Source organism: Apteryx mantelli, chromosome Z (genome assembly GCF_036417845.1).
Source record: "Apteryx mantelli isolate bAptMan1 chromosome Z, bAptMan1.hap1, whole genome shotgun sequence".
NCBI lineage: Eukaryota > Metazoa > Chordata > Aves > Apterygiformes > Apterygidae > Apteryx > Apteryx mantelli.
In genome coordinates, this window is record NC_090020.1 from 48854899 (window position 1) to 48874796 (window position 19898).

At 36.5% G+C, this 19898-nt stretch overlaps 1 protein-coding gene across 1 annotated transcript in view; it reads left to right on the top strand.

The window, feature by feature from the left end:
• SLCO4C1 (solute carrier organic anion transporter family member 4C1) overlaps positions 1-18516 on the top strand; it is a 32371-nt gene extending 13855 nt beyond the window's left edge. Inside the window, exons 4-13 of the mRNA XM_067315850.1 lie at positions 1732-1828; positions 2702-2823; positions 3732-3847; positions 4157-4301; positions 6282-6477; positions 11245-11398; positions 13686-13873; positions 15960-16024; positions 17081-17218; positions 18346-18516. Coding sequence (XP_067171951.1) covers positions 1732-1828; positions 2702-2823; positions 3732-3847; positions 4157-4301; positions 6282-6477; positions 11245-11398; positions 13686-13873; positions 15960-16024; positions 17081-17218; positions 18346-18467 — 1343 coding nt within the window. The 3' untranslated portion in view covers positions 18468-18516. The remainder of the gene's footprint in view (positions 1-1731; positions 1829-2701; positions 2824-3731; positions 3848-4156; positions 4302-6281; positions 6478-11244; positions 11399-13685; positions 13874-15959; positions 16025-17080; positions 17219-18345) is intronic.
• The last annotated feature ends 1382 nt before the right edge of the window (positions 18517-19898 follow it).

The following is a 19898-nucleotide window of genomic DNA, read 5'->3' on the forward strand; positions in this document are numbered from 1 at the left end:
AATTTAATTACTGTTTCAGTTCTGTCCCTACTTGCATACAATTCTTGCTTAATAGTTCCAGGCAAGCCACTTTATTTGATGCCAACAGATAAACCAGTTGCTCATGCTACATCTTAAATAACAAAAACTGCTTTTATTTTTGCTGTTTCTCTATCTGAAGAGAAGTTTCTTAAACTTTTTCTGAGGCTAGTGAAATAAATAGCAGAACTAGGGCACCTGCATGATTAAGGGGATCAAGAAACAGCATGCAAACTCAGGAAAATAATGTTGACTTAAAACATAACTGACCAATACAAAGAACTGATGCTAGTACAGTCTTCAGGCTACTGCCAAATTTAGCAGAACAGTGTATTACTTCTGCCTAATGTAACAGAAATGGAAGGGAATTATGGTGAGAGGTTAAGTAGCTACATTAAGCCTGTAACTTTTTTCTAGTTTTCATGCAATGTACTGAGGAATTAACATATGTTGTATTGCCTTCTTGCCTGATGCAAGAAGGCCTGTGCAAGACAGCAGAAGAAACAGAGGCTTCTGCAAATAGCTTAGAACATATGCTTATAACGTAAGCTGGTGGGCCCTTTGTCTTCTGAAAGGCACTATCTTCTTGCTGAACTGAGGTATCTAAATCTAAAGCCAGTAGACAGTTAAGCAGTTCCAAATGGTGATTTAAATTGAGTGGTCTGCAGGAGGGCATAAGTACCTTTTAAGCTAAGTTTGAAGTTCTGTAAGAGGAATGTGAACTTAACTGAGTGGTCCTATGAATGTGTCAGTATTTTAAAAATAGAGGAAAGCCTGGGCTACCATCAACTCAGTATTCATTTTCACTTACTGGTACTTAGGTATTCTTTCCTATTTTCTTTCTGATGTTTAAAGAGACTGAAATAATGTTGAATATTTAGGAAGCAGGCACCTTGGAAATAAATCAAAAATCTGGTTTCTTCAACCCAGAGAGAAATATAGAATATCAGCAGTAAGGATGCCTGTCTCATTAGTTACTTAGCTCTAGTTACTATTAGTTGCAAGTCTTTATCTGCAGAGACACTGGTCTTGCTAATAGTGCTAATATGCCACAAACATCTGGCCGATAGGCCAGAACAACTATTGGGGAAATTGAGAAAATATTGTACTAAAGCAAAAATGGTGAATGGAGCAAAGAGGGCTTTTTCATAGGACTTGGCTACATCTGCTACTTCATTTCCTCAAAACTTTGTCAAGAGCTGTTAAGAGCCCTGGTGTGTATGTGATTGTTTTCCACAGAACTTCAAGTGGCAGATATTATTCCATCAACTGCTTTAACAAAATCCTGGCTTCTGGTCTTGATTGATCTAAAAAACAACTTAAAATTTGAACTAAAATCTAAATATTTAAGCTCTTGAAGATTGCTTTCATGTACTGTTAACAACTGATGCTCTTCAGAAACTTTTCACAGGTAGCTTATGATTGTAGGCACAAGACACATGCCAAAGGCAAACAAATAATGCATAAAGATGCTGTCAGAGGTGTCTTTTACTGTGTTGAACCTCTGAGAAAAAGCAGGTTTTAATGAGAGCTGCAAATTTTCAAGTAAATTGGCACAAGTACAGATTTGTCTTCTGCACACTGTAGGCTAAATAATGACACTGAAGGAACAGGCTGAACTGCAGAAACAATTTGATCTTAAGTTTATTTACAAATTCTTTAAAATCTTTGAAAGTGTATGGTGAAGCTTGACATATATATTTTCCCTTCTAGGAATTGGCTATGCCATGTCACTGCTGGGCCCTGCTGTTGGTTATGTCTTAGGAGGGCAGCTGCTTAATATTTATATTGATATCCAGATCCCAGAAAGGCAAGACAATGTTTAATCTTTTTTCTTTTTTCTAATAATCCTTATTAAAATCTTCAACTTCTCCCCATGGGAGGGGGGGAATCTAGCATTTACTTGGAAAATACAGAGGTTTTGTAAACTTTTACTTGGTAACAAGTTGCTTTACAAGGGCTTCTAGCAAGTAAGATGCTTCCTATTGTGAATAGTCACTCCCTTGAAAGTTTTCCTTTTGTGCAAATAGTTAGTTCTAGCTTTTGGAGATACTAGTTATTTTAAAGCTGATGAACAAAGATGGCTTTTGATTAGTCATTCCTTTAGCTGTTAGACTCTGTCTATTGATATCATGTGTGAAAGGTTTCCCTGAGGTGGGATATAAGCAGTAGGATATTGCTTCTTTCCTGCTCGGGTAGAGTTTGCTAGAAAATCCGTCAGCTGAGTAACAGTTCACTCTTCAAAATAATATTATGAATTGTAACAATATCTAAACTTACAACTTGGTTTACACTTGTTGCATTTCCTGTATTTTAGTGACTTCAGATCAATGCAATAGCATTCTTCTGAGGTACTATTGGCTTTCATATAACTCACTGATTGTGAAGGTTCTTTTTAAAAACAGCTTTAAGCATTATAATGCTACAGTATCCTGAAATCAAGGCCAGAGAGTAGCTTTCGAATCAGATTGATTAATAAGACCTATATTTGGTAGAGTGTGATATTACTATAATAGATCTGATAAGTATACTTAATGCTAATCAAGCAAAGAAACAGAATACATGGAGAAAACAAGGAGGAGAAAGTAAGTGTAACAAGTGTAACAAAGCTTGCTGATGTCTCAAATTGCTGCTTTTGAGTTCATAACTGTTAAATCTCATTTTCCAAATTATCTTTTTTTAGTACAAAGCTGGATCAAGATGACCCACGTTGGCTTGGGGCATGGTGGATGGCATTTCTTGCATGCTTTTTTGCAATTTGGCTTCTGATAATACCTTTTTCATGCTTTCCAAAGCACCTGCCAGGTAAATATTTAACAGTAATGGATTACTTCAGAAGGGAGACTTGTCTATATGTGTGGGTTATACAGTGCTGGACTGAGAATGGTTGATTCCTCTCTGGTTCTGTTTCTCATTTTGCTATGTCTTTGGCTAAAACCTGATAATAAGTACCTTGTTTCCAAAATGCTACCTTTAGAACCATAGGCAAATAAGGCAGAGGGAGAGTCTTGAAAGAAAGGCTGGGTAGGACTGGAAACAGGTAAAGCATAGAAACTGATGGCCGGTGTTTTTGGAAAATGCTTGCAGCTAAGCTCCTAGGGCTATATTTAAAGCTGCTGAGTTACGCATCAAGAATCATAAGGATCTAGGAATTCCCATTGACTTAATCACTCTTACATTGTTGTCTTTGACTGACTCCATTGCCTTTTTGGGTGGAATAATAAAGTATGAATCAAAGTATCCCAGGGCAGTCTTTCAAAGAATACTTTTAATATACTTTCTGCCTCTCTGTTCAGGTAGCTACTATCTAGGAATATCCTCAGAAGAGCATTTTAAGGAACCTATCCTGCTTTTCTGGAAGGAGAAATGGAGGACAGGGAACAGTGAAACAAGGAACTGGGAAGAATGGAAGGCTATAAAAATATTGAGTGGGCTTCAGGGTAGTCTGAAATTCTTAAGATATTCCTGATAACATCTCTTCTCATAGCCAAAGCTTTCAAAGGGAAGCATGATCCTTTCAACCAAGCTCTTCTTTCCACAAGAATAGATTATTGATCTTTATATTGATCTGTATCAGTAAAATATTCAAGACTTACAAGTTTGACCTTGATTTCCCAAGGAAAGGAAATCTTTATTGTGATATTTCTCAGTATTTAAGAACTTTAAAAACACTGTTCAATGTATTCATTGTCCGAAAATATTTCCTTCTGTAGGCACAGCAAAGATACAAGCTGAAAAAATCTCTGAGACCCATAATGATGGAAGTGAGGCTCTTGTTGAAATAAAGAACATTGGAAAAAGCTTTAAAGATTTTCCTGTGGCTCTCATGGTAAGAAAATCTGGAATTTACTATGCATAACTGATCTATTCTGAGAATCTGAGATTTTTAGGTTTTACAGGAGTATTTAGAAAGGTAATAGCTTTTCTTTTCATCGTGCTATGACAAAGAAGTTTACAGTGCTGCTGAAAATCTTTAATGCATGCTACTTCATTTAGTTGATGCTTAAGATTGTTAAAGCAGGAAAAGCATATTAATGATCAACATGAAAGGGTCTGTTTTCAAATATAGTGACGTCCAGTTTATATGGTTTTACAATGAGATAATTTCCTGAGTGTTATGCTAACTTTTTCCCCATAGATACTGTTGAAGAATCCTGTGCTCATGAGTCTAATAATAGCAAGTTCTTCAGAAGCTTTGGTTGCCACAGGCTTTGCCACATTTCTACCAAAGTTCATAGAAAATCAGTTTGGACAGACATCAAGTTTTTCAGCAACTCTAGGAGGTAATGGGTTTTTAATTTTTAAATCTTAAATAATTATTAATATAGTAGAGTGAATATTGGCTATCTTGCACTTCTTGTCCAAGACACTTTTGTGAAGGTTTTCATATGAAAACTACAGAAATGCAGTTTTTTTAAGCTGTTCTTACCTGTCCTAAGAAAACCCTGGTGCATCAAGGGTGCAAGTCTACCAGTTATCTGTAGGTTCAGTAGACCTGGTACTAGCATTTAGAGTAGAGTGAGACTTGTGTGCTGCTAAAACCGTAGTTTCTACCCCCTTTTTTTTGGTGAGTAGCATTTAATTTTTCATAATTAAAATCAGCTGGAGGAGTGCTAAGCTTTAGTTGCTACTAAAGGAAACAAGATGAAGGGCAGCTGAAGAAAAAGCACTGCTTACTGCAAGTAAGAGGTTGAGCTGGCCTTTCCCTTCAATCCCACTGTAATGCTAGTGGGTTAACATCTAATAAAATAACTGCCTAACCAGGATATATTCTGAAATGATTGTGTAACTGCTTCTGCAGTTGGCTCACTGTCATTTATTGTGTGTGCATACCAGATAATAGAAATAGGTGGAACGAGGAAAGGTTGTGAGAAGCTGAGTATTAGAAAAACAAATATGAAAATCTGATGGAGATGCTTCGCTAGGTAGAACACATGATTAATTCTGACACAACTACTTTTGCAGAACAGCAACCAGTTAAAGGTAGATACGCCAACAGATGCTTGCAAGATGGCAGACTTAGTACTTCTGAAACATGTCTTGCTAAGTTACTTAGCTTTGTAGTGCTCTGATGCAAGCATATACTAAATGAAGTACTCTTGCTCCAACAGAAATGTTGTTGTGCTTGGAACTTTCTGAATAACTTATTCCCCTGGGTAATACTACAAAATTAGTACTACTGCTACTCAGATGACATTGCTTCAAAAAAAAAAAAAAAAAATCAGCCTGCAAGTTTTGCATAAATACATTGAAATACATGGTCAGTTTTTAAACAGTAATCTGCAATGAAGTGGAAAATTCTGTTTATTTTGTCCTGCCCCTCCCCCCCCAGCTTGTCTTAATTTCTTTTAACTGGAATTGGGAATATTGGTAGTGTTAATCAAATGTACAACTTTAAGGAAATGCCTGCAATGTTGAAAGCTGGCTAGCTGTACCTGAACTAATATTGAACTAGCTAGTCTGAGTATTTTTAATGGCCATTTTAATGGCCATGTTAATTATTTAAACCACCCTTGACTACAGGTATCTGGCCTGTGACTCCACCAGTTCTGCCACTGTACTAGAACTGTCTCTAAAACGAGTTGTCTCAGGTCAGTGCAAGCTACACCGATCACTTGAGGGCTGCATTGTAGATTAGCCATAGAAAAATACTCAGTTACCCACCTAGTATCCTAATGACTTATCCTCTTTGCACTATGATGGACAATATCAATGATAGTAAAACTGGCCCATTTAACTCAGCAACTTAAACTATTTTTCTGTAGATGCTTAATTGTATCTTGTGCTATATATTGTACAACAGGGATTGTCTTGCCTTACAGGAAACTTGCAGCATGAGTGTATAATAACAGACACCAGATAGGCATGTGAAAATATTGGGAAGCACTGAGATAGCATTTTGAAGCTTCATAAAACAGCCTACTGGTGTTCAGGGATTCTTGTCCAGTATAGCAATGTACTCCTAAGCAATTTGGGTTCGCTGCATTGAACTTTGGTTTTGGACACCTGAGTCATGCTGTTAAACTGTACTTCTGAAGAGGCTAAAGATAGTGTAAGGCTAAAAGAAATCACTTTCAATGAAATTATTAAATTACTCATGCTGACAGATTCAGGTAGGATGGTTTTAAAATGACATCACATGTGCTGCATCTTAAGATACAGGTAACCGCTATGATTTTCTTAACATGAAATTGCACTCTGAATTGCTTCGCTAACTGTGTCTGGCATTTTTGTGTAATTGCTGGTGTCTTGTTTTCCTCTAGGACTTGTATTAATTCCAGCAGCAGCACTAGGCCAAATCATAAGTGGCTTCTTGGTTTCCAAGTGCAAAATGGATTGCAAAAGCATAATCAAGTTCATGATAGGCACTTGTTCAGTGGCACTACTATTAAACACAGTGTTTTTATTTGCTAAATGTGGGAATGAACCATTCGCAGGTGTCTCTGAAACATATAATGGGTAAATATATTTTAATGCACTCTTGGGCTTGGTGTTAATGTTTAAAATACATAAGCTACTTCACAAAATACAAACTCTTTAAAAAATCTAATATCACTTTATCTTGATATATGAAAACTCAACTGTTTTATGGAACTCAGCCTTATTCTTTGACTCTTCATATAACAGACTAATAAGAAAATGTAATCGTATGTGGCCTGTAAAATGTTCTGAGCAGGCTGATTCTGCTCAACAACAACAAAAACTTCTGTAACCTAGGTGTGTGATAGCTGTGGTATTGACTAGGGCTAATCTTGTCTGTAAAAAGTGGTGTCTTTTATGTCTTGTTAACTTACCCAGTGCCAGACAAACTGGGCAGTCTGCTCCTGGGGAGGATCTGCCATCCACAACAATTTCATGAGAGAATACTGAGATACACTGCAACTTAAACTGCCTCCAAAGTGGTTGCAGACTTCTCCCTAGAAAAGACAAGGTGTTACTGTAGTATCAGATTCTAGTGCATCTAGCATCCACTTACAGAAGGAGACTTATTTTATCTTGGTAGGATGTCTAATATCTGAAAGAGATGCAGAAGTTTAATGTAAAGAGCGTAGCTCAGTGACCCAAGCTGAAGAATGAAATGTGTGGAATAAACCTAGCTTAGCAATAACATGATTCAAAATATTTTTGGCTGACATGTAGAGGAAGGATTTCTATAAACAAGACCTATTTTTCAATCCCCTAAAGAACATGATTCTCATTCCTAATGAGAATGTAATCTATGAATCATTTGTAGATCTTTGTACTAACTGTAATAACAGAATTCTAGGATGAATGTTCTTCCTGTTGCTGTGAACAAAACTTATTCTGGAAATCAGTATAGCAAGGGAAAAGCTTTCAGAAAAGTGACAGTAAACATAAAGCAAGATTCAAAAATTTCTGCAAGAATAATCATTTTTTTCAACTCCAACTGTTTGAGGGTCTACCAAAAGGCAGATGCTGTTGTGCAAAGTAACTTCAATGGACTGACAACTAAGGACAGCTAGCTGCCACTTAAAAAAAAAAAAAAAAAAAAAAAAAAAAAAGTATGAGTAATACACTGTTCAACTGGGCAAATAACTTCTCAAAATTTCATTAGGTCACAGTAGTAATTGTCCAAAAGTATAATCTGCAAGTTGTGCTCCAGTGTGTAGAAAGGCATTTGTACCTAATTGGAATGGGGAAGATCTTTGCACTTTATGCCATTTCTTCTGTTGTATACACAAAGCACACCTTGAAAATGCAGAAAATTGGCAGGGCAGAGGTATGAGAAAGTTTTGTAGCTTCTGAAGCAAATGCAAAGTGGGAATACTTTTAGGGAAAAAGATGAACATCTACTCAACAGCTGTGGCTATGGTTTCTTCACTTGATATTTATGCTTTTTATTTACTGACTTAATGAGAACATCTGTCAGTGGGGGGAGGAAGTATGAAAATAAAATCTTAGTTGCCTTCGTGATTAAGTGCACAAATCTCAGAATATGAAGGCTACTGATTTTAGTAGGTCCTTTAAGAGAATATCTTCAGCATAAATGTAAGTGACAAATATTGCGAAGTTTTCCCACTGAAGGCAAAGAGTGACATGAAAGAAATAGTATATCTGTTCTGGGTCTCTCATTAGGTAAATGCAAAAACATTGAAACAGATAACCTTAAGTTGACAGGACAGAAATTCAGAAGGCTTGAAGGCAATAGTGGTTAGATGTCAAATTTTTGACTCTTTGCAAAAGTTGCAGTTGTATTTTGAGAAAATATATTCAACTTAAATTTGGCACAACACATGCCTGAATGCATTATGATGTACCATAGGCCACTTGTGTTGTATCCAAGTTGTACAATGTATTGCCTAGTAAGATTTGCTGTGCACATATATGACAAAAGTATCTTAGATATGTGTCACCTTGTTTGCCTAAACTTTAAGGTGATGACAGAAGGATAATTTCAGCGATCCCAGGAAGGTCAGGTAAAACTTTAGAGGCAGAGTAGAAATTTAATGCCTTGATGTCATAGTCATTCTTTTTTTGTCTTCCAGAAGGCATGCAAAATGAATAAAACTATTTTCCTATACTAGTGATTGGGAAAAATCCTTAAAGCCTAATTTATGACTCATTACAGTTCTCATCTTTACAACTTGCTGTATCAATTGACAGTGTATTCAAAGGCCGATGTTGACATTTGATGCTTAAAATATGGCACTACTTCAGGATATGAAAAATGCTAGCTGTAAGGCTATATTGGACACTTTCCTTACAGCTGTAGAAATTAGGATGCAAGCATTGTTTTTAAGTTTATAGATACTTATTGAGCAAGAAAATCTGTATATAACAATACCAGAGAGGTTATATAGGAAGCAGAATATGAAACTAGCCTTAGTTCTGTACCAGGTGCTGTGATAATGAGCAGCTGAAGGTGCAAAAGGTACAGCTGAACTGCTGTTTATCCTACCCTAAGCGAACTTCTTAAATAAAAGCTAAGAGCTTTGCATAACTTCAGTTATGTAGTTGTAACTGTTCCAGTGTTGCCAATGACCTCTTATTCCTAGCCATGTGGAATTAACTAGTCCTGAAAATAACTTTCTGCACTCTGTATCAATTATCAAGAATTGTTCAGTTTTGTCTAGTTCACTGTTACTTGTTGACAGGTAGTTGGCCTGACACATGACATGCATCAGAAGGAGATCTAATGTGGTGCCACTTCTGAAATTGCTTTGCATAAAAGAATAGGCGCTTAAAATATGTAGTAAAATTCATAAGTTTATGGGAGAATAGCAAAGTGACTGACTCCTCCTTATATTATTGAACACATGAAACACTAGGTTCTGAAAAAATAAATTACAAGAATGCTTTGATAGTTGACTTGCAAATCGGTGCAGACCCACCTTTTTTGGACATTCTGAAGAAAGCCTTCATGGCAAGCATTCTGTTTCTAAAACATGAAAAATGGTGGGGGAGGGTAGGTGGGTAGGTAGCTTTTTTATCTGTCTGATTCTGATATCAAACTTGCAGAATCATCTCAGACTTCTGAGATTAAATATGTTAAAAGCAAAGTATATAATTCCTAATAACTATGTAGACTGTGCTAACTGTAATGAGTTTTATTACCACAGTAGGTTATAAGCAGAACTCATGGATAGGGTTTACTGTAATCTGTTAAACACTTCAAAGTCTCTTTGCCAAATCCTTTGTCAAGTATTTTCTTGAAGACTTGAAGGAACAGAAATGCAGTGAATGTTTCTTTAGTTCTGTTGGTTCCAACAAGTCTTTAGGACTCTTGCTTTGCAATGACAAAATGCCCAACCTATAGGGCTTTTTAAGACCACTGTATGGCCTCACTTGCTAAGCTGCTCTAGAAAAGTGATGTTAGAACCTGTGCACACTAAACTATTTATTCTGTACTTTGATATTTTTCTCTGAACATAATTAAAATCTCTGTGCCTCTTTGGAGGTCAGGGGAAGAGACAGCATCCGCAGGTGTAAGCTGATGGCAAATGTTGCTGTTAGCTGAATAAAGGCTTCTAGACTTGACACACCTCAGATGCTAAGAAGACAGTGTGAATAAACCTGTGATTAGTTAACTACCTGTGAATATACTTTTTCTGCACTTTAAGTGTTTTAAGCCAGAGTAGACAAACTTTGATTCTCTGAGCTAATGTACTTGATAAGGTTCAGTCATACTACACGTGAACCAAGTACATAGGTACTTATGTTGTCCCTAATATTCCATGTGCAGTTTGAATGTTATGTGTAGTAAGCAGCTTAATTCCTAGCTAAATTATTTTCACTATTAGTATTTGTGACCATCTTAAATTCCTTGGAAGAAACCTATGTTTTAGGTGATGTATCTGGCACTTTCAGATTACAGTACAATATTTAAACTACTGTCAGTGTCTAATTTCAGTTGGGTGAACTTCTAATGTGTAAAGTTTGTGTTTATTACATATACTACTACTTAAAAAATTAAAGGGTGTTTTTATTCTTTCTAATCATGACTTAAGGAGGTCTTCCCACTTTCCAAACTGACTTCTTATATTCCTAGTATAATGGGACTACCTCAAATATAAGATACTATGGCCTATACTGGAACTAAAACACCAAACTGAGTAGTTATAGTACCTAAGAGTTAAACTCTGATCTTCATTAGTTGTTCTCTCAGCAGATGAGACAAATCTTTAAGAGTTTGTTGGGTGGGATAAGACTGTGTCATGGCACTCTGCAGTTAGTGTGTGCAGCCTTCTTGGTGCTGGAACTGCCCAGATGTCTGCCTAGCAGGATTAAAAATAAGTAGAAATGCAGTGGGTTTGCAATTGGACTTGAATTTAAAACAAAAAGCAACTTTGAATTTGATCAGTAAAGTAGACATTACCAAATACACACTGCTTTTAATCTTGTTATTTTTTCTTAAAATTGTGAGTTATATGAATTAAAGTGTGTATGTGTGTGGGAGGGAGGAGATGATGCAAGAGAATTAGGATGGGATGTGGAATTTCCTTCCTCTGTTTTATTTGGAATGGAGATTGGAGAAATCTGTGGGAGTAATAATAGAGCAAAAATAACCAGGCCCAGAATACATGGGAATTCCCCATCTAGATTTGTAACTGGTAGGATCATGGCTTTATTTTTAAACATTAAAGTGCATTAATCACATGAACTGAATATTTTGTGAGATTTATGAACCTATAAACTCTGCATTACTTATTTGCATGTCTGTTTTTAACCTACTTTACTAAAAGCCTATTAACCTTTAACTTTCAGAACAGGCATGCTACATAACTTAACAGCACCATGCAATGCTAACTGCAGATGTTTGCGCTCCATGTATTACCCAGTCTGTGGCAGAGATGAAGTCCAGTATTTTTCTCCCTGTTTTGCAGGATGTACATCACATCTTTTTAACAACAAGAAAAAGGTATTTTATGTTCTGCTTTTCATTGACGGTGGATGATACTGTTTCAGATTCATACAATAGGAATGGAAATAAATGGAAAATGCTCTTTCCTTAGACAACAAATCACAGTATTTCCTAATCTTTGTGGTAGCTACTACAGAAAAATTTAATTTGAACTTTGAAGCAGACATCTGTCAATAGGATGAATGGTGGTATGTTTTTCAGCTGTGCAGTGTCTTGTTGCAAATGTATTTCTAAAACTCTAATGCTGAAAATATACCAAACTTGAATTTACTTTAAATAGAATTGACTATCAGAAAAGTAGAAACAAGCAATTGCCTTGACATTGCAGTTCTTACCTAGATCTTTAAGCATAATGTAATGTTTGTATGTATGGCAACCTGCCCCTATGAGTTTGTAAACTTCAAATACCAGTAGTCTCTGATATTGGAATGGCAAGCCATGAAGTGACTGGTTATTATCCAGACTCCCCAGAACTGAGACTCTCTTCTGTGCTTATCTCTACTAGCACAAGAAACTCTTGACTAAGGGTATGGAAGGAGTGTAGGGAAGAAAAGATTTAAAGGTAGGCAAACTGAACTATGGGGTGCCTGGAGACCTCTTACATCAAAAAGGGAAAACGGTAAACAAGAGGAGGTGTTCTTGTGTTCAAGTGGGATTTCTTGTGTTTCAGTCTGTGCCCACTGCCTCATGCCCTGTCACTGGCCACCACTGAGAAGAGTCTGGCCCCATCCTCTTTACAGACTCCCATCAGATATTTATAAACACTGATAAGATTATGTAAACAAGATAACAGGTATTATTCAGAATAACATGTGAGAGACTGGCTACTCCCTGCTGTGGAAAACTTTAAACTTCACTGATTTCTTCTTTCATAACAAACATGGATGGATTTAAATAAAGAAGCTAAAGCTATTACGTTACAAAAGATTCTAGTAGTCTGGAACTGGTTAGAGCTTATTCTTGTATGGCTTTGTAATTATTACAACATACTTACTAACTAATTAATTATAATTAGTAGTGATAGTCCTTCATTCAGTCACTGAAGAAGTGAGTGTGGGAGGGAATGATTTAAGTATGTATGCCTGCTTCCGGTGAACAGACAAACATGATCCTTATCCTTCAAGTTTGGATTAAATCTTTTGTGGCAGGTGAAATGCTTGTTCACTGTGTCAGTTAAGGAACTTAAGTTAACCTGTCTGTATTTAGGTGAAAGGGATGTGTTTTTGGGATGGGGAGATAAAACTCAAGTCTGGTCACTAGTTTCACCATTCTTCCAGAGACTGGAAATTCTACTCTTTTGTCTTGCACCCCAACACAACTGCTGTTGACTTCCCGCAAGAGCAAAAGGGAATCCAGCTTCTGGTTAGGGTTTTTCCTTGCCCCTGGGTCCATCTGAACCCTAATTTTATCTGGTGTGCAACCCTCTGTCTGTTACTTTCTCTCTAACAGTCCTTGACCCCTTAGGAGTTCAATTGTCTGTGTTCCAAGGTTTAACTTGGATATGGCACAGCTGGAAACTGCTAAATTGTGAGACAATAGAGTCATGCAAGATTAAAACAAGATAACAGTTGTTGAGATTGGTATTGTTAATAGTGTAAGAATTCAAGAGGTAAAGTACCAATGTGGAAAGGTATAAAGTCATAAAGGAAAAAAGTGAATCAGGGAACACAGCAACTCAGCAGCATCAAGGGAGCAGTTAAGGCTAGCATTTTGCTTCCTGACTTATGATGGCTTTGTTATCAAAAACTTTTTATATGTCTCTTTGGTAGCTTGCAAAATCCTAGCTGTCTGCTTTGTCGAAGGTGTAAAGTATATACTTAAGTTGTATACACATCTTTTTTTGTATGGCTAAAGATACCTAATAAAGTCAGAGTGAGGGTTACAAAGGAAAACTATTTGAAGGACGTGGAAAATTAAGAATGCGTTTCTTTGAGTGCTTGAGTTTATTAAAGGCTTTAATACAGATAATTCCAGGTAACACTTCTTTTTAAGCAGGACTTCAGAACTCTCCCTAGAAAAAGAAAGACCATACAGGGAAAGACACCATCTCTTTAGGTTACAAACAATTATTGCTCAGATAAGCTGGATTAGCCTAGTTCTGCTGAACCTTTAAGGGTTGCAGTGTCATGTGATCATCAGGAAGTGGTCTGTTTCCCATATTGTAATGTTAATGTTTGTTCTTGTGTCTAGTGGGATGCAGGCACCCTGAACATCTATTGCATTAGTTTCAGTCGCAATATCATATATAGAGAGAGCTAACTTTTGTTTGCTTTATAAATTGTAGACTTTCTACAACTGTTCCTGTATTGGGAAACCAAAAAGAGAAAATAATTCAGAAGACTTTCTCTATGAAGCTGTACCTGGGAAATGTCCAGTACAATGCAAACTTCTACCTTTATTTCTGATCTTCTTCTTCTTTGCTGTTGTTTTTACATTTATGGCTGTTACTCCAACAACTGTAGCCATTCTCAGGTATGTCTTTTAGGCTGGAAAGAGATAACATGAATTCTTATGAAAACTCAGATCAGTAAAATACTCTTAATTCTTTTTGCTTTAGAGTATAGACTCAAACCAGTATGCAAGGAATTTTCTGTTGTAGTATTTTATCTAATAAGCTCTCAGTGCTCAAAGGAGAGGACAGTCCTACCATTGTTCACTATTATCTCTACAGTTACGTTTGATTAGTAGATGCTCTTTGAATTGATGATTTGCTCTGTTTTAGTCAAAAAAGGAAAGAATAAGTGTGCCATGTACCTGGATGAAGAAAATATTGAACTACCCTGTTCGTGGTAGTGTCAGGATTTTAAATTGCACAAAGAAGAGAAAACAAAATAGCAGTTTATCTAGTTTGAGGAAGACTTCTTATCTCCAAATGATCATCTTATCCTTTGTTTCCTGTCTCAAATTCAGACTGAGTCCTGATTTTTAGGAATTGCAGACTGTCACAAACTCTAGACTCCCTTTCATATGATATTAATGCTGTAATAATGGAATTCTATGGTAGCTGTCAATGTAAAATGTGATGTATGTGCCTGCTAAGCAGTAGTTTCACTGTCTTTCAAATCCATAAAACTCATATGCACAAAAGCTGGGTACATTTTGGTATTTATTGGTCTTCATTTGAAACTAGGGCTGTTCTCACTTTACATTAAAATCTGACTTGCACCTATCATACCTACAAAATAGAAGAATAAAATGGTTATAATGTATAGACTTACAAGCGCTGTACACTTATGTTTTTAAGAGTGGGTGTTTTAGATTCTATTTTTCCAGCATTCTAGGCTGACAGGGTGGAGAGGTACACTGTAACAATGCTTTGTTGTAGTAGCCTTCTGTTCAGGGTTGGTGTAAATGTGGATTTAACAGCTTGTCGTGGTAGTCTGGGGGCAGAATAATGTGAAATGTTGCTGTATGCTTCAAACTTTGAGCTGACAGTTTTAGTGAATTTTGAGTAATAACTTCTGGAATTTTGGAAACCTCATGCACTTCAACTAAAATGGTGAAACAGTTTCTATGGAAAAGATTATAGCACAGCTTAAATATTCAAGAACTAATTTAAATAGCTGAATGTGAGGAAAGTTACTGTAGCATATTTTGATATCTTTGCACAAAACAGAGGCCTACTGAAACGTCAAGGGTAAGTCCATGTGTTCATGACACTGTTCTAGTACTAGGAATAAACGCACACTGCAGGAGATTGCTCATTCTCCTTCCTTTCCTTGCCATCGTGGATGGGGGATCCTAACAGTGGCTGCTGATAACTGCTTATCTCAGATGTTTTTCTATGGTTAATCCTCTTATACTCCAGAATGAGGGAATTGCTCCTGAATATTTAAATACTGTCTTTTTGCCCTGACAGTGCTTCAATATATATGATATAGTAGGAGTAAGGAAAACAGTGCTGAAACTAAATTGTATGAATTAAGTTAAATTTATTCTTTATGGTAATATTTAAGACATTGTCAGGGTAAAATTCTTGTAGCTAGAGAAATTTCTGAAGGAAATGAATGAGTTAATTCTTAATGCTGCATCATATTGTTACATATTGTTGTTGTTACATCAGCATATGGACTTGCATGGCACAGGCTAGAACTGATCAGTTATATGGCCAGGTGAATATATGTAAAAATTAAGGGGAAAACAACCAGTGCTGTGCTGAAGCCTAGTCCCAGTTCATGTATGGCTTCTTTAGCTAGAGTAACTCAGGGTTACACTGTAGCTATGTTCGTCTTAAGCCTTTGGTTGTTTTTTGGAAAAATGCTAGACAATGTATCAGGGTACTCTTGATAAGCTAGCTTTTTATTTATCCTTTTTCTTGTTTAAAAAAAAAATCAATCTATGTAATTACTCTATCATATCTTTTGACAAATGCCTCTTAAAGTTGTTAGATTATTTGTTCTGGACACTGGATTTCTAAAATCCTCTGCAATCAACAAGTCAAAAGCATATATTAAGACAAAGCATATTCATTGAGGAACAAAGTTCCTCAGAGTTCCTCAAAATCAAACTTGTTTACCAAGGCCTTAAACTGCAAATCTTTTTTTTTTTTTTTTAACAGGTGTGTGCCAGATAAACAGCGCTCATTTGCGCTTGGAGTACAGTCAGTGTTTCTACGACTACTAGGTATGACTCTTGTTGGAATACCTGTCTGTGTAATCTACTTTCATTCTACTGTCAATCTGCTTGACATTTTTCTGAAATTAGTGATGCATTAAGATGCTTTGAGAGGAGTTTGTAGCAGTCTCTCATGAACTTAGAATAAACTTGTTAAAAGGCAGATGCCATCTGTGGCTTAGGACTCTGACTCCACTGTGGAGCAGAGGACAGGAGGACATTTTGCACAGCCCATAGTGACTGCAGCTGAAGAAGGCAACAACTAACAGCATTGCTACCCACAGGATATTTATGCTATATTAACTCCTAGCCTCTGATATGTCCCTCCATAGAGAATCTAGGGATCACACAAGGATTCTAGGTAGAAGACCTGTAGTGAGGATATAGCTGCTTGTTAGCTTAAGATCAGTTTAGGCCTTAAGTAGGCTGGGTAAACATGCAGTGTGTACCTAGAGTGTTTGTAATAACATTGGCTATACTTAGATGCAAAACATCTGTGCTTTATAAAGCATTGTTCTGAGAAAGATCATGTAAATCCAATGAATTCTAAAAAGGAATAACTTGTTTCACATGGAATTTTTCCAGAAACCTTGTCTGTATCTGAATGATGGAAAAATAATGTATAACTGAGTACAGTATCATACCAATATCTTAAGCCTTTGCATTTGCAGCTGTTTGGTATACTTGATCTGAAGAAAGGGGCTTTCTTTTTCTTCAGGTAGAATCCTACCTCCTTGATTACCTTCCCCACCCCTCATAAGTTTTACTCGCACTTTTAATCTTCCTATGAAAGCTTAGGAAATTATGAGAAGTTCAGGTCTCTGAAGAAAATTCTTGTTTGAAAAAGTGAGGTACTGTATGCATACTACTTATTAATTGAGATCAGTGGAAGAGGCACAGTTGCTATGTAATATGAGCCCTACAGCTCTGACTAAAATGCTTATGTTTATGGTGTGTGGGTTTCATCTTATCTTCCCCACCACTTTGGAGTTTCACTGTATCCATTCAGGTCAGGTAAGACTATTCCAGCTACTTGAAATGTTCAAATATGTTACTGTTTTTTAGGTACTATTCCTGGACCAATATTGTTTGGTGTGGCAATAGACAACAGTTGTATTCTATGGGATATTAATGAATGTAAAACCAAAGGAGCCTGTTGGGTTTATGATAATGAAAGAATGGCTTATCTGCTGATGGGTATAAGTAAGTGACTCTTCTATATATGAATTACATGTACAAGGTAATAGATATACTGTACCTGACTGCTAGATGGGAACTAGAATATTTTAAAATGGAACCTTAAACTTTTATATGCTTTCTTAGCAGCAGTGTTAAAATAAATCTGTCTGGGATGTCTTTTCTAAATATCAGAAAGCAAAATATCAGAAGGATTGGGACCCCACTGAGCGGTTATTAAAAATGGCCTATAAAAGATTTTTTTATAACATAAGAATATGAAATGGTTCTGTTCTTCAGTATCTTCTCACACTGTTTTCTGAATTGTAAGGAATTGGCACACATTCAGTCTAATTTCTCTTGGCTTGTTAGCAACTTAAGGTCTGAGGAGTCTTCTCACGCTTGTCATATTTCAGGTTTTTTCATTGAATTAATATCAAGGTCTGAAAATATCTCAGCACTGGTCAAAAAATTCCCAGCTCGTTCAATGGTTCCCTTCAGGTGTGTGTGTGCATACAAATTTTGGGAGTGGGGGGGTGTCAAGTTTGCATCTGTGATAGCTGCAGTTGTCAAGTCTTCTAGCAGTCATGGTACTCAGATTGCCTAAACTGAACTGCTAATATCTAACCTTCAGACTGAAAAAGCAGCAAACACAATTTCAGGTTTCAGTATCTTTCAGGCATATGTCAATGACTGAATACAATACCTCCTCTAGTCTGTCTTCCCCCAGGAGTGTTGTACAAATACCACTCTATCAGTGAAGAGTAAATGGAAGGACTTTCTAAGGTAGCTGAGGGGTGAATACTTGCAGGTTTGTACCGGGGGAGTTGCAGTGTGTGTGGCAAAGAATACCGAAGAGACAAAGAATAGTAATGAAGCAAGAAGTAAGGGGAGATGTATACTTCAGGCTGCAGTGGGGTGAAGAAGCAGAGACTTGAAGGAATGGAAATTCCTGCTGCAAGTAAGAACCAGCAGGCAGATGGGCCAGTTGGGTGATTTTTACTTACCCTTTGTAGTTCATCCAAAATCCACTGAAGCTAATAACATCCAATTAAAAACTTTCAGTATAACTTAGTAAAATTTTACAATAACAGAAATATTCTTGTCTACTATTGGAGGTGATCTGCAACAAGAACTGTCCTATTTGCTTCCAGGTGCTGCTTGTAAAATCGTCACGATCATCTTTGTTACTGTAGCGATCTGTTTATATAAGCCTCCACCAAGTTCAGCCCGGTCACAGAAGGATTCAGAAATGGTATCTGCTGTACGCATATAATCCTGAGCAAACTGGGGACTTTCAAAAGAAGCCAATAGGAGTAAGCTCTGTTACAACTTTTGTGCCAAAATTCCTGTACAATATTACCTAAGTGTAAAAGAGCAGTATTTATTCTTGAACAATTTAAAATATTTGTGAATTTGTAGTGTTCACTAATTTCTAAGCATGACTTTTGTTATTCTATTGTGTATTTCCAAAAAAGTGATATGTTTTTCAGGTGGCTGACTTCTAAATATAAACATCTAATTTGAGTGAAACAAGATGGAGTAGTCTAATCAAAAAGAAGAAAAATGAGCTGAACTGGACTGTGAGACATGTTTCCACTGCTTATAAAGTAATAAGTGAGACTAGTAGCAGAAAATAAGTAACTTGATATATCAAAGGGAACTGTCAGTGTTTAAAATGGGAATTATTTTAATGTGCACATAATCTAGGCTAGTACCTTAGATGCTGATTTTGACTGTAGATACACTTGGGAATGTGCAAATATGGACATGTTTTAAAAATATTTTTACATGCTATCTTAATGGCATAAATTGTTCACTTTTTAGTATTTGTAGAAAAGTGTAAATAGTTATTATATGCTAGCCATGCTTGTAACAGCAAAATGTTTGTTAAATTAAGTGCTTTATTTTCTCTCTGAGATATATAGCAAGTTGCTGTAAAGTTTCTCTCTCTAGGCATTATTAACATTTTTCTATAAAAATTGAAAATAAAACCTATTTTCTTACAACTTCTGTATGTGCTAGATTATTTCTAGGTGGTTGTTGAGCTCTAGGCTTCTGCACTCAAAGAAACAAAAAAATGCTGAAAAAGCAAGGAACAGGTGTGCAAGCACCAGCAGTAGAAAAACATAGCTTTAGTTGGTCCTTTTGACTTACTGCACATCATTAAAATGGTCTATATTGAGCACAACAGATGCGAATTAGCCACTCTAACTAGGTATTAAGCTATACTGCCTGCTACTGAAATATCACTCAGTAATAGACATTTTTAATGAGCAATACATCCTCTGCAGCAGCTGAACTCTGAAGTTAATGTAACTTCCTTTCTCTTCAACTGGGTAGGTACTTCGCTCTTACGTAGCCAAGTGTGCCCTTTTTGTCTGGTTACATGGACTGTACCTCATTGACTCATTACTGAGACTCTAGTCAAGTGCTACAAAGGAAGGTAGCAAATGGCTCATGTTTTATCAAATTCTCTGAATGCAGCTGTTACATACTTACATCTGCCTAGCTTTTCTCAAAAGGATCCTTTGCTGGGTTAGCTATTTAGAAAGAACTGCTTTAGGCAAGAAGCAAAACTGACTACACATCTTACTATACAAAGGCTTCGTGCCTTTTGAGGCAGAGGAGGGGGCAGAATTTAACAGCTTAAGTTTTCCGTATTTAGTTCAAGGTCTACTGATAACAGTTCCCTGATAAATGGGCC